Source organism: Micrasema longulum, unplaced genomic scaffold (assembly GCF_059751315.1).
Source record: "Micrasema longulum isolate JH-2025_06_02 unplaced genomic scaffold, ASM5975131v1 h1tg000411l, whole genome shotgun sequence".
NCBI classification, from domain to species: Eukaryota; Metazoa; Arthropoda; class Insecta; order Trichoptera; family Brachycentridae; genus Micrasema; species Micrasema longulum.
In genome coordinates this window covers 501,478-516,990 of record NW_028277611.1, presented here as the reverse complement: position 1 = coordinate 516,990, position 15,513 = coordinate 501,478, and the positions used below count along the sequence as shown (strand labels likewise).

Here is a 15,513-nt window from a genome sequence, read left to right as displayed (position 1 = left end):
CAGTTCAGGAGTTTACCAATGCCCACTATCCGGATTCCGCTGAAGCAAACAGGATCAACGACCTGTACTCCGATACTCTTGTCCGTTATTTCCGGCAGATGTTGAAGAAAAGAGAGAAACAAACGACTTTGGACAGGTTTTTCACTGCACCATCGGCCAAAAAGCGGAAAATGGATGAAGATGTGCAAGATTTCTTAAAATTAAAAAATGTGTGTTTTTTTCATTATGTTTTTAGATGTATCTAAATAAAAATAATAACAAAAAATATATCTTTTTTTTATGTCATCTTACCATATTTTATGCTACAGAACGAATTATTTTTTTTAACATGTATTGTTATGGGAAAACGCGTTTCACATAACGAACTTTTCGCATAACGAACTTGCTCCTGGAACGAATTAAGTTCGTTGTGTGAGGCACCACTGTAAAACATTTTATGTTAAAACAGAGATTTCAACAACTTTGGAGTTGACCAGTAGTGGTTGTTGTTGCAAAATGATTCCAAACACTTTCCAAACTAGTAACGTATTCGTTCGCAATTTTATAATCCACATAGTTTCACTTTGCACCAAGGGCCTCTCAGATATTTACCTGGAAAACAAACTATTTCAAACGCGGAATGGCATTGGTCTATCCTAGTAATACACATACTAGATACGACATACATATTATTAAAATAAAAGTTAAGAAATAATATTAATGAAATATGACATTTTTATTGTTCTGTAACAAGTTGGCTTAAGAGTAAACGTTTTGAATTTTAGCAACCTAAAAAATATTTCAATAAAAAAATATACCAGCATTGAGCATAGCAGAAAATTGAAAAGTAAACATGTATATATCTACCAACCAACGCAACGGTGAAAACCATTATTTCATTATTTCCATTTACCAGATATTTTTTTTCGAAATCTCATCCTTTGAAAAAATTTAAAGGAACTTAAATGGTTTCATGTTTATGTTGAATCATATTCAAAATATGTTGAAAAGATTTGGTTGAGTCAAACATTCAAACTTTATGTATATTGCCAATAATGCATTAGGGTTTTATCAGTACACGTTGATTACATAACACTCTTATGAATGAAGCCTATGTCAAATCTAAATATGTTGTATGCAACAACTATGGAGAACAGGAAATCAAAATGGTCTAAACAAACTACAACGACAGCAAAATAAAATATTGAAGCTAGCATACCTCTTTTATATAACACCAACTAAAGAACTCTTTAAAAAAACGACACAATGAAATTCTAATGAACTTTTTCAACTAGAATATTTAAAATGTATTCATAAGTACTGATAATTAACACTAATATTTTTGTAGACAAAGAACTAAAATTTGAATTGAATTGAATTGAATTGATTGTAATAAACATGGACATAATCAACAACCGTCTATGCGCTCTGTAGCTGCAGGATGTGTTGTAATCCAGTTCTTATTTGTTAACTTGAAAATAATGAGAAAATCTAAATTTCGTTTTTGAATCATGTAAATGGGGGATAAGCTTCATACCATCTATGCGCTTTGTATTTGCAAGACATGATGTAATCAAGCTCCTTTTATTATCGGTTATTAAATTAAATTATAATTGTAAACGAGGAACTGAAATCCCAACCGTCAATGCGCTATGTAGCTGCAAAACGTGTTGGGATATTTATTTTTCTAAAATCAGCTGTCTACCTTGAGTTTTAACGGCCAGCGCGTTTGCCTACCACGCAAGAGGTCGCGGGATCGATTCCCGATATGGTCGACAAGGAATATTTATTTTAAAAATAAGTTTTTACACTAGAATATTTCAAATTCACTGGACTGAAACCTGAAGCGTAAGACTGCTTATCTCATCTTCATTCTACAAAAATATAAAAATACGCTGCAGTTGGTATAGCAATGCAGTACCCTATACACCATTAGGTGCGGGAAGGGAATGATGTTTTTTTTTTTTTTTTATGTATACGACCTTTGTGTCGTCGATGTTAATTGTAATAAATAATAAATAATTTAGTCGCTAAGCCATCCAGCACAAGGACATCTCCCTCAGCTTCTTCGCGGAATACAGTGGCGGGGGGTGCGCGGCGGAGTGCCGCGTGAACGCATCCCTCGGGCTGGGCGGTTGCGCGCCCCCCGCCCGGAGTGGAGGGCCTAGGGACGTGCGGCATGGCAGACCTGCTGTCTCCGGGACCATTTCACTAAGGCACGAGGGGAATATTGGTCAAGGGGCAATCGCGGCTTCAGAACATTCGTGGTAAAGTTGGGCGCAATCACGTTTACCGGACGATCGCGGCTTCGGGACAGTCGCGGTGACGTGATAGTTACGACGGTTAATAGCAATTACAGTTTCGGAAACATGGGCACGGATCAATCACAAACACGGGGCAGCCATTTTCACGGGGTAACCATAGTGAAAGAGCAATCACGGGGTAATTTTATTTTATTGATTTTTATACATAGATAATTATTATAAAATATAGTCGAAAGGCTTGGTGGGAGTAGAAGCGGGAGAGAGGGTTTATAATTGAATTTGATTCAGTAATCGTATGAAAGAAGATAACTTGTTATCAAAGAAATCAAGACTGGTATGTTTGTTGGCAGACCTAAGAATGCTGGGCATAGGGGGATGAAAACCGAAGTTAGTTCTATGGTTATCGGTATGAAATAGTAAGTTTTGTCTGACGTTTCCAGTTGGGATATTTAATTTTATTGAACTCAGTAGCTCAGGCGCATCAAAGAGTGAGTTGAAAATTTCAAATATGACTAGAAGGTCGGATTTATTTCGACGGTCTTGAAAAGAAGATATATTTAAGCTAGTTTCTAACTCATTATACGTATATTGGTCTCTGGATAAGCCCAACCTCCAGCCTATCTTTCTTAAATATCATGAACATCATAATATGGAGATCAGATAACAGAGGAATACTCTAGGTGCGGACGAACTAAGGAACAGAAGAAAGTTTTAAGGGTATTGATATTTTTGAAGTCAGTAGCGCTTCTGTTAATAAATCCAAGGAGTTTTAAGGATTTATTAATAACATGTTCAATGTAAAATGTAAAATAAAGTTTAGTGACAAGTATAGTACCTATATTTCGTATACTGAACTCATATGATAATATTTCATCGTTCAGTGAGTAGTCGTATATGATTGGATTTTCCAGACGAAAAAATCTCATAACCATGCACTTACTTAAGTTGAGATGTAAATTATTGGATGAGCACCAGGTGATAAAAGACAGTAAATCAGATTGTAATATTAAACAATCGGAAGGGTTGTCAATCGGTAATCATAACTTAGAAGAGCAATAACAGTTTCGATGTTATTGTAACGGGACAGTCATGGTCACGGGGAACACGATACGAATTAATTTACGAAACGAATTCGCTACAGAATAAGGCCACTGGAAAATGTCGTAAGGGAACATTTACAATTAATTAAAATATTTGAGTTTGTCCGAATGTTCATAGACAAATGACTGGATTTCACCCCCTCGGGGGTCATTAAGATTAACAAATTACAACAGGGATGGAGAATACCTTAAATAAGGGAATATGGAAGTCAAGGCATTTACAGGGCTTATGACCTGTCATTGGCTGGTTTAAGTGGTTACTTTACACATTGTGTAACATTCACCATTCTGCCTATATTTGAACATCTATATTCCTTCAATTCTTTCGAAACCAGCCAATGACAGGTCATAAGCCCTGTGAATGCCTTGACTTCCGTATTCCCTTATTTAAGGTATTCTCCATCCCTGTTGTAATTTGTTAATTTACAATTAAGATAACCCTTATTAGAATCAGATGAAGATACCCATAAAATGTTTTAAATATTTTGACACCCTTATACAAAATCTACAGGAGATATTTTTTTGGAAATTGGATAGAAAAATGTTTTCTTACACGTAGTAAAAACGAAAGCATTAAATTGTACGGCGAAGTTTCTAGAAAATGTAAGACAAAATAATAAAACTGATTTTAATAAAAACGAACTACTTCGACGAACGACGTCACTAGTTCTTCCGAATAATCAACCAATGTTTGTTTTGATATATTTCCGGTTTCCTAGAAGCCAATTCGCCAACCAGGAGAACTCACCGAAGAGAACTTGTGACATCACACGTGGAGTAATTTCAAAATTGCAACATTAAAAAAAATCATAGCGCAGATAATATTAAAATACTTTTAAAAATGTTTGGGCTTTGTTTGAGGGTATATTAATAAGAAAAAAGTATATTTTAAAAACCACTGAACTTCTTCATTGTTCGATTTATTATTAAACAAGATGTATATTTCTCTCATTAAAAAGAACCGATTTACACTAGCCAACGTGCATAAACATTAAACGTCTATGTGTTTCCTAGTCTGGAGTCTGGAGTTTGGAGTAGCGGTTAGAAGTTAAAGAGTTACTAGATTGTTCGTTAATATTGGTTTTAGAACTAACGCGTTTCCTCTTTTTTCTGTTATTTCTTAATTGAAAAAAAAAGATTTCATATATGGTTATACAAAATGTGCGAGAAAATACATGAAAATAATAAAATAATAATTATACGATTCAAATAGAAAAATGAAAATAGTAATTCAGTAAATATTAATAAAAATCGGAATGCAGTTTTTACTCGGGTTCAAAAAAAATATTTGAATTTACTTTGAATATATATATATTAGCATTATTACGATTTACCCAAACATTATGACTTCGTAGCTTATTTTCAAGGAGTTGTAAATCACTCAGTATAATAAAGTGGGAATTAAATTGTAGAAGAGCGGGGTTTGAGCCTCGGATCTCTGATCTGTAAGTCCGTTACACTAATTACGTGACCACAATTTATTATTACTTGTAGCTGAAGGAACAACATTTTTTTACTGTAAAAAGAATGTCATTCTTTTCTCTTAAAAAATCATAATACTTGCGAGAATTTTTTGATATTGTGTTTTGGAGCTTGTCCAAATTTGTGCATAAAAATTGATATGTGTTTTTTAACATCAATAAATTATTCGGAATTATTTCCGTTATTTTTAGAACTATGAAAAATTCCAATGTGCTCGAAGCTTTGATTGATTGGGAATGAATATTATTGTTAGTAAAGCTCTATGAAATGTAATTTATGATGGCGGGTATTAGATCATTGTAATCAATTTTGGAAACTTGATTGATTCGAGTGATGAAACGGTAATTTATATTTATAATACTAAACAGGCAGTAGCAGTGTGGGAAAAACGACTGATGTTATCGTGGATTCATTTATTGGCTTAGTTATACAAAACTCTATATAAATAACATTCTTTACACTATTAAATATATAGGCATATTGACACATTTACAATTCACACCAACAATCAATATGGTGCCGAAAAAAAACCAGACTAATATTGCGGAGTATCTAGTATCGGGTTTTGCCGGCAGGATCGTGTAGAGCTATATTTTCTGTCAGTGTGTGCTGGAGAAGGTTCCGTTTAGCTGGAGTGAATTTTTTTGTAACTTGTTTTGTATACTCGTGTTTTTTTCGGTGCATGATCAAGCGCGCGGTCGAAAAAACATTAACATGCGTGTTAATTTACTATGAAGATTTAAAAAAAATATAACTAGCGATATCGTCTAAATTATCCCTGGATACGCTACGATAGGTGTACCAATGCAGTGCCGTATGCCCAATTAGGTGTGTAAATTGAATGATGATGAGATAAGATAATAAATTACAAATACATTTCTATGTCCGCATACGCAGACAAATAAATAAAAAAAAATCATATTTCATGGAAATAATGACGTGTAACTAATTATTCATAATAAATCCAATATATTAATAAAAATAATGATAATCATGGTTTATTTACAAAAAAAAATACTATTTCTACAAACATACTTAGGTAATAGATTTTCCTGGATTTTGTCTAGTCTGCCTAACTGGGTACAACCTGTTTTAAGGCAGACATTTTTATGCAAAATAAACAATAACATGACTACCTACTACCTGCTAGTTAATTTATTATAGTTATACAAGATTGATATATATTTTTTATTATTTTAGAGGGTTTTTGAGTAAATTTTCCGTTTTTTCTCTCTATACAAACCCAGTAAATTAAACATTTAAAAATCTTAAAATCTGTTTAAGCAAAAATGATCCAGCTCCATAAATAGGCAAATAACTTATAAATAAAATGTTAATTTTGAACAAATGAAACACCATTGGCAAGAGAAATACTATTTCCATCATAAACAATATTTTTTCAAATCAAGTGGTTATCTGTATATTAGGGTGATCATAATATTTCCTCAAATGTCTCAAAACTGTAATTTGACAGTTGGATCTTTTCTGCATATATACGTCCAATTAAAAAAAATATAAACATTAGTTATGTAAAATTCGAACCATTTTCGAGTCATCGAACCATCGAGTCTGTCCAACACCGTTTTTTAAGAAAAATGGCATGGTTGCTCGGATTACAAAGGGGTAATTATTCTTATTTTGAAATAGAGCAATCTCTTAATCTGTCTTCATTGGAGAGACGTAGAACTGAGATGGACCTTATATGCATTTTCAAAATACTTAATGCTTTAAGTGATGTCCCATCTCTGTCGCAATCAATTTCTTTTCATGTTCTCAACCGTGTCACCAGAAGTCAAAATCTGCTATTTATAAAATCTTCTAAGAGCAACTTTGGTTTTTATGCCCTAATGTCCAGAATGTGTAGATTAGTCAATTCATCGCACGACTTGGAATTTTTTGGGATAGATCTTCCGGCTTTTCGTAGATCTCTTCGCGACTAAACAGTGTGGGATGAAGTTGGATTGGCATGGTTTGGCTCAAAGTTTTTGGTCTTTCGTTTTTTTAAATATATTGGATACTATTATTGCTTTGCTCTTGTTTGTCTTTGCTTAATAGTTTTATGTTCTTTTTGTTCAGTTTCTTGCATTTATGTTTCTTCATGTAACTGTTGTAATTGGCTTAGGCCGTATATATATAATAAATAAAAATATATAAATAAAAAAACAAATATTTTTGTACTCTTAAACCATCAGAGTACCTACATTTTGTTTTTATCAATCATATTTATTTATCAAAAGCATACAAAATTTAACATATAAATTATCAAGTCCTACTGAACTGCATAAAATGCAGTTCGTCAGCAGGTGCTTATAGTTAAATTCATATATATATGCATAATTTTATCTCTTAAATTCTATAAACGTATAAAAACTCTTATATCTTATATCTGGAAAAAAAGAAAAATATGTGCATCGAAAATAAAAAAATGTCCAAATAAAAAAGAAAAACACAAAAAAATCTTAATGTAAAAAACCACGTTCTGAAAGCCAGATTCTCAGCAGACGTCTTTTTCTTGAGCCAGATAAGTTTTTTTGATTTTTAATGGGAGAATATTATAAATTTTTGGTATATTGTACTCTAGTGTTCTTTTCCCGTATTTATTATTGAATTTAGGAAGAGCTAGTCCATCTAAAGATTGATGGTGTAAAAACTTTTCTAAAAAAATAAATAAATGATGTTCTTCAACTTTTTTAGACTATGTGTGGATGGCAAAAAAATATGATAACTAAAAGGTGTATTGCCCGCTATTCCTTATTACCACAGGACACGTCCGACGTAGGTATGGACGGTAGTTGTACCGATGTTGAACTTATGCAACATGCAGTTTGTAAAATAGTGTAATATGTATAGGTATAAGTGCCTGTTTAGTAAAATCAATACAACTGTTGAACGGTACCTCTCGCGTGATACGGCGCAATGAGCTCGTAGCTCATATCAATATCAATACTATCGGGGCCGATGGGAATAGGGGTGTGGGTGACTAATGGGGGTGCATTGTGTATCAACGTACAATTTGTGTACAAACAAGGGATGTTAGCTCAAATGTCAGGCTAATGTCATCCGGGTTGTGCAATGCTGCGCGAATTTGTGCGCAGTGAGAGTATTATTCTTAATTCCTACCTCGTCCCAGATCCAGACACGGACGGTGGGTATTCAATTTATTTCACTGACACTCTTCACTCTGCCTCGTTTTCCGCCGGGCGTCTGCCGTGTTTCGCGAACCGTCACATGCATCAGGTTTTTTCAATTTAATCTCACAAGTCAAGACAAAATAGTTTTACGTTTCAACGAGACAATGAAACAGTTCTTTGTTATTTAAAGTCCAGTGGCTCGTGTGACAACGTGACCGGTGTTTGGAAAATGTGAGACTGATTCAGTTTATTGTTTCGATAACGTCGCGATAAGAACTCGCCGCCGCTCTATCACTAATCACTATCTCTCCATCTGCCGGGCCAGGAATATCTTATTAAAATGCGCACCACTAAACAGCGAGCTATTGAATTTTTTACTCTCGATAAACGCGAAGTATGCCAATATTTATTTTACAGTATATTTTTGTGGTTCTTGATGATTTCGGTAGCCATGGCGTGTTATCACGCTTACTACTGCAATTCGAACGACCCTCTAGATCTTCAAACAAAACCTGAGAAGCCTCTGTCGATTTACGAGAGATTCCTGGAGTACGGGACTGTTTGCGATATCATGCACGTATTCTTAACCAATTACGACGACAGTTTCACCAAGGTGCCGGGCTGCGAATGTTCGTTTAACAAAACTAAGAAGCTGGAAGTGAAAATGCTGACTTCTTTAGTAATCGATTCGCTGATGATATTTCTTCTGTACCTCACGCTGGTGGCACTGTACGACATTTGCGGGACGGGGATAAAGCGGGAAGAAGAGGAGGCTCGCTCGTCCGGGAAGTGTTCGCTCACGGAGTATGCCAACATGAAACATTCCAGGAAGAATTCAGCCAAAGACTCGGCATTACCACGGAAGGATGAGCCGAGACCCATGCTGGGGAAGATTAAGTACGAGTCCTTGGGATCGGCCTACACGAGACTGAGGAGGGAGTCCCTTTGTAACGCGGAAAAAACTCAAGTGACCGGAAATGATAGCCCCAGCACATCCGCAACAGGTTCCAGAGTATCCCTAAAATTGTTGGGTGAGGACTCATTAATTTATATTTTATATTTACTTAAAACGGTTTTTTTGTTTTTCAGTATTTAACTCGTTAAACAGTGCGTAAATGTGTTTCGCTTATTCATATTCTTTGAAATAAGCTCCTGACGTCACTGCGACCTTTGAAGATTTATTGTGATGGGTCCTCCTGAATTAGTTCTTGTCCTCCAAGTCCAGGTCTTTGAACCTAGCTACTGTGTGAAGGGCGAGATTTATCATTTTGCTAAATCTCCTCCTCCGGGCCCAGATCCATAAAGTATCTGTCATAATTTTAGGAGACGAGTGCTCAACATTTTCAAGTTTGAGCAGCGGTTCCCCGAGCATGCGGCTTCTTTTTTTAAATATAAATCATCACAATCACAAAGAATGTGTGTTGGAGTTTCTTCATCTGCACTGCAGAACCTACATCTAGACATCTACAAGATCTACATCTAGATGAAACTTCTGTACCTACTCCTAGAAGTTTCAGAAAGGTTCATTCTAGCAACATATTATGTGTTTCACTTACAAATTTTACACCACGATCAACAGGTACGAACACCTGTTGATACAAAATATACACACAGAACATCTCAAAACTGCTTGTGTCTGAATGTTTCAAAATAATAAAGTAAAAATAATTGCTGTTTAATGATTGAGGATTTCTATATAAGCCAAGATAAAGTCATACCTTTACAAATATTTTTAAATAGGAAGGCTTTAAAAAAAAAAATAGCCAGTGTTCCCAAATTGAGTTTTAATAAGTTTACTTATCTTGGCTTGTATATAAATCCTCAACCATTAAACAGCAATTATTTTTAGTATATAATGAAACTTTGTAAATATTTAAATTAGTTTGAAAATGTCTTAACAAGACGAAACGCGTCACAATATACCCTCTTGTATATTAAAAAAAATAAAGTAGCATTAAAATCCAATAAACCTGTTTTATTTTTGATACATTACCAAACAATATCATATCCGGATCTAAATATTACTTCTATGTTTTGTAGAAGTTAAATGCCACTATAAAACATTGTTAGACACTAGGTTTGGTAGGTAAATAGGTACATTATGTATTATTAACATAAATATGTTGAACTCAGTAAATCTACCATAAGACATGGCAACTTTGCTTTTTTAACTGTTTAAATCTTCTCGTCTTTTGACTTTGAATAACAAATAATTAGTGCAATATACTTGTAAGTGGCCGAGAATCCATCAAATTTGTAAAAGCTATCTTGAAACAGAAGGAAAAATTCGTTTAATTGTAGCAATGTTCTTCTTCTTCTTCAGCCTTATTCTCTCCACTGCTGGATAAAGGCCTCTTCCAAACGTCTCCATTCCTTCCCATCACCCGCTTTCATCATCACGTTTTACCAACAATAGAGGTAATGTCGTCGACCCATCTTTTCTGTGGCCTTCAAACACTTCTTTTGTTTGCCCATGGCCTTAACTTTATTATTTTATTATTCTGGATGTCCACCTGCCATCATTTTGTCTTGCCCGTAACTTCGCTGTCTGGTTATCATTACCAAGTTTGACTTTATGTCCTAGATATATATTCTTTAACCACTTCGGTTTTATTATTGTTAATGAAAATGTCTCGTCCTGTTGGACTCATAATCTTTGTTTTGTGAATATTAATTTCCAAATCAATCCTTTTTGAAGCCTCATGTAGTTTCATAATAATTTCTCCTAGTTCATCCATGTTTTTACTTATGACCACTATATCATCTGCGAATCTGAGGTGACTCAAGTACACGCCATTGATCTTTACACCCTTATATTCCCAATCTAGGATTTTAAATACATCCTCTAAGGCTAGCGTTAAGAGCTTTGGCGATTTTGTGTCCCCTTGTCTGACACCTTTCTCTATTTTGATTTTATCAGTGTTTGTGTCCTCATCAATCCTCACATCGATAGTAGCATTGTCATAAATTAATTTGATTAATCTAATGTATCTAGAATCAACTCAGGCGTTTTGGAGTGCTTCAATAACAGCCCATTTTTCAAATGAGTCAAACACTTTTCGATAGCAATGTTGCGCATATGTTATTCTAGGGCTTTGTTGCAGCCCTTGCCACACCCTTTTGCATTTTGGTTGCACCTGTTGCCGCTGTGGCACTGTAAGGCAATGCAGACAGTACCACCCCCTTAGCCACCCACCGCTCCCAGTTGGGTGGCTAAGGGGGCGGTACTGTCTGTTGATATTACACCCTTATCCGGACCTGGATATAAAAATGCACACGCGCATATTTGTTATTTTACAGAAAAAGGCGAGGCTTGTTTTTATTTTACTACACCTTAAAAACTAATAAAACCATTGTTTAGATTCAAAATTTGTCAAGATAGATGGCATATTATATAGATTAGTTAGGTACCTAAGTACCTACTAATAGGTATGTCTGTTTACTCTCGTGTCGAATTACAAATTACACACACACAGCTCTCACGGCTCTGAAACACGTGTTAACAAGATATGTTTAAGTCTACATAATTATATTATAGGAATCTTCATAAAAGTATGTAGCTAAATCTAACTGTAATCTAATCTAATTTAAACCCTCGTATAAGCCGATTAACACATGAGGCAGTTCAGTGGTTTTTCATATTATTTGCTAATCGACTGAACCAGATTTTTTTTACAGATTTTTATTTATTTCACTTTTTGTACATTTGCGGGTTATATATTAGATTTTTGTTATTGGTACATTTGCAGGCTTATTGCTAAATGGCAATTTCTTCCAACCAACTAATAAAACAATAGTTTAATTTTTATACTTCAAGTTACAGAACATAAATAATAATAGTAATAGAAAATAAATATTTAAAAGCTAAAGATATATAAAAATAGAAATAAACGTAATTGTTTATAAATTATCTCAAATCAAAACTATTACTCAATGGGAAAAAGGAAAAAAAGGGAAAGAGGAAGGAAGTGAAAGACGGGTTGTGGTCCCGTAGTAGTATTGTGGACTCACGGGCCTAAGGTCCGAGGTTCAAATCCCACTCTACCACAACTCGATTTACATTTTTCCAGCACAAGTTAGCACTTAACGTACAAAATACAAAATATATCTCGAAAATTTTAATTGTATATCATATTTTTTTCCGAAATAAACGCGTACACGCGTAGTATCTTCAAATCTCCTAAATTATAGCCTCGTGGTGTTTGGTCAGCATGTTTGCCTACCATGCATAAGGTCTCGGGTTCGATTCCCGAAATGGTTCGTACGAAATATTCATTTTAAAGGGTGTTTTTACACTAGAATATTCCATAGTTCCTGGACTGGTACCTGAAGCATAAGACTGATCATCTTACCTTCACGTAACAATAAAACATAAAAATCATCAAGATACGCAGTGGTTGGTGTACCATTGCCGTTCTTTTTTTCCTTTTTTTCTTTCAATCCGACTGCGCTTAAAATCTTTTTGGGTTATCCCTGATCACTGGACTACGCACTTTTTATCAGGTCATGGAAAATTTAATGACAATTTTTTGTTTTTAATTTTTTATATTGTTGATTCCCTTTCGTGCTGCTGCGGATATCCTAATGAGTCTTCTGAACACATCCTGTTGTCTTGTCCCTTTCCTCCTCTCTATGATTACCGAATGGAGTTACCTGCTACTATCCGTGGCCCTGTTATAGGTTCTGTCAGATATACAGATCTAGTGGCTTCGAAAAATTATTTCAATGCTTTAAAAAATAATTGTAATAATTTCGGCGAATTAATCTTGTCCAATCAGTTTAATCCCAGTGAGAGAAGAATTCACTTCCATTTTTTCTAAATCCAATGAAGTGCATATTTTGTGCTTCGGGATCACCTTCTTTTGCACAAAAATACTAAGGCTTCCAGATTACAGAGAACTCCTTCGGGCAGCTTTTCTCGTTCGGCAACGAGCAATTTTTCCAGGCCTGTGGGCATCGCCAAGGAGACATATGTCTTCAAATGCGGTGTGCAGTATATGGTGGGGAAGCTACCAATGCAGTTCCCTATGCACCGTTAGGTGCGGAAAGGAAACAATGAAATGAAAATTAATGATAAAACTCGTTAGGTACATAGCTTGTGTCTTGTTTTGAAACGTTTCCGCTTAAAACAAAGATGGCAGATATTTCACGGTTAATATTAAGTTATTAATTTAAAATTTCCATCTGCATATATAAAAGCAATGTTTGAATGGTTGTCCTCGATAGACTGAATAACTACCGGACCGATTTGCGTGCGGTTTTCAGATAAATATACAGCTTTGCCACGAGAAGGTTTATAGCTCATAAAATCTTTAATTTATCAAGTACCAAAAAAGTTAGGAGCTTAACTGTTTTTTTTATCCATCACCAGGGTTGCATTCGCCAAGAATGCGGATACAAAAAAATGGACGGAGGTTATTTTTTTGTGTGTAAAAAAAGTTTGTTTTTGTTTGTTTAAAAACGGCATTCGTTTTTTATGGATCGCTGTCAGATTATTTCATTGAATTCCTTATAATTTCTACCCTTTTTTTTTCTTTTACTGGATTTTTGGTCATGCTAAAATAATATCAACTGATATTCTATACATTTTTGAAAATCGCATACCTGACTCAAGTGCATCCCTGAGCAGAGTTTGACACTTGATAAAAGAATTCTTTATTTGAAAATAATGAATTATTTTATGTTTAGGATTTCAAACATAAACACGTACTTGGGTACCTACTTAAATTCAATATTATTACTTTTAGATTTGGAATTCAATCATAAACAAGTACCTACTTACCAATGAAAAGCTACATCTTTTTTACGTTTATCCGAACGGTTTCTAATTTAAAAAAAAGATTTTTTTTTAAAGTATGCTTAATTATGATGATTGATTCTCAATAAAAATACATAATTTTATAATATTAATTACATTTATATTTTAGCATTTTTTGAAAAATAAAAAATATATATAACTAGAAAAATTTGTGTTGTATAGAGAAATGTAAAAAAATCAATTTTAAAAGTAATATACATAAGAAAAAGCCATTTAGTTTCAACAATTAAACTCAAAATGGAGTCTGAAAGAATTGTATTTTACGAAAATTATATGCTTGTTTTCAAAAAACTAACTCATCATCGGCTTAGATAAATAATAGATCTTTCAATAATTACAATAAAACATATTACAATATATTATCCAAATATTAATAATTTGTGTTGAAAATGTTGAAAAAAACGAAAAGTGCACTTTTCCTTGCAATTTTTTAGTCAAATAAAATTTGAAAAAAACATTTTTACTTCATCAATTTACTAGACAAATGTTTAATCTTTTTTGTGGTTTAAAAAAAAATTAAACTTATTATTAGACTCTAAATTTTAGTTTGAAAACTGCCTTTTTTTGCTCCGCGCTGGATGGATCGCCTTAAGAAGAAACGCGGTCCGACTTTTCTTCATACAAACGTATTTACGTATTTTCCCTCTGAATTATGGCACTAGAGAAATGTTTTTTTTACAATAACAACTACAACAACAAACTATCACGCCGCTTCCCCGTAAGGGTAGGGAGAGAGGATAGAACGCCACATCACTCTATCTTTGCATTCAGATCCCGCTTCCTCTACATTCATAGATCTTCTCATGCACGCGCGCCGATTATAATAAATAAATAAATAAAAATAACAGTTTTGGAATATTTTCCATATTTACACCGGTGAAGTTCAAAGATGTGATTGTGCAGCAGGATTATACGTCGCGAAACGTAAATACTTTGACATTTAATATTAGGTGTTCATTTTCCATTGTGAATACGATAAACAACCGTGGTGAGAAACTGGTATCACGTCGCTTATTAATACGTCGATAGTCATTTGTGATTGAGCTACAGGTTTACTAAGTAGCATGATGCCACGATAGTTATCACAATTTAATGAATCACCCTTCTTGTGCAATGCGACGATCTCTCCATTATAACAAATGTATAACCAAAATATTACTTTACAGTTTTTTTTAATCTGTTATCAATACTTTGAGTGCCTATGTGCAGAATGGTAAATATTACAGTGTTATTCAACACACATAAGAAACCTCCCACATATGTTGGTGAGGAAGCTGAGTGGTTTTAAATTTAAAAAAAATATCTGTTAATGGACTATTTACCAAGACAATTTTTTAAAAATTATTTTTTGTATCGTATTATCAGCGCAATGATCTTTTAAAGTTTTGTATTTCTGAAATTACTCCGCGTGTGACGTCTCAAGTTCTCTTCCGCTTATTTGATTCTGCCGATTGGTCCATTGACGGTAAGTAAACCTGGAATCTTCCACAATTCTCGATTCATATGAATTAGTGACGTCGTTCAAGGTAGTTCGTTTTTTTTTAAATATTTTTTTTTTCATACATTTTGAAGAAACTTTGCAGTTTAATTTAATGCTTTGATTTTTATCGCGCTTAAGAAAACCATTTTTTGTATCTAATTTCCCGTAGGGCTGAAGTTCCTCATTTTATGACGGTATGCATACGTAGTTATGCTGGCATTGAGAATTAGGACAAATTCATAGCACCCACAGGGCATAG

General features: G+C 34.0%; 2 protein-coding genes across 2 annotated transcripts in view; one reads left to right on the top strand and one right to left on the bottom strand.

Annotated features, from left to right (window-relative positions):
• The window catches only part of LOC148281770 (uncharacterized), a 25,047-nt gene extending 17,003 nt beyond the window's left edge, over positions 1-8,044 (bottom strand). The window contains exon 1 of the mRNA XM_088226143.1: positions 7,946-8,044. The gene's annotated coding sequence lies outside the window, so the exon portion shown is untranslated. The remainder of the gene's footprint in view (positions 1-7,945) is intronic.
• Positions 7,704-15,513, top strand: part of LOC148281769 (uncharacterized) — a 21,946-nt gene continuing 14,136 nt past the window's right edge. The window contains exon 1 of the mRNA XM_088226144.1: positions 7,704-8,987. Coding sequence (XP_088082270.1) covers positions 8,297-8,987 — 691 coding nt within the window. The 5' untranslated portion in view covers positions 7,704-8,296. The remainder of the gene's footprint in view (positions 8,988-15,513) is intronic.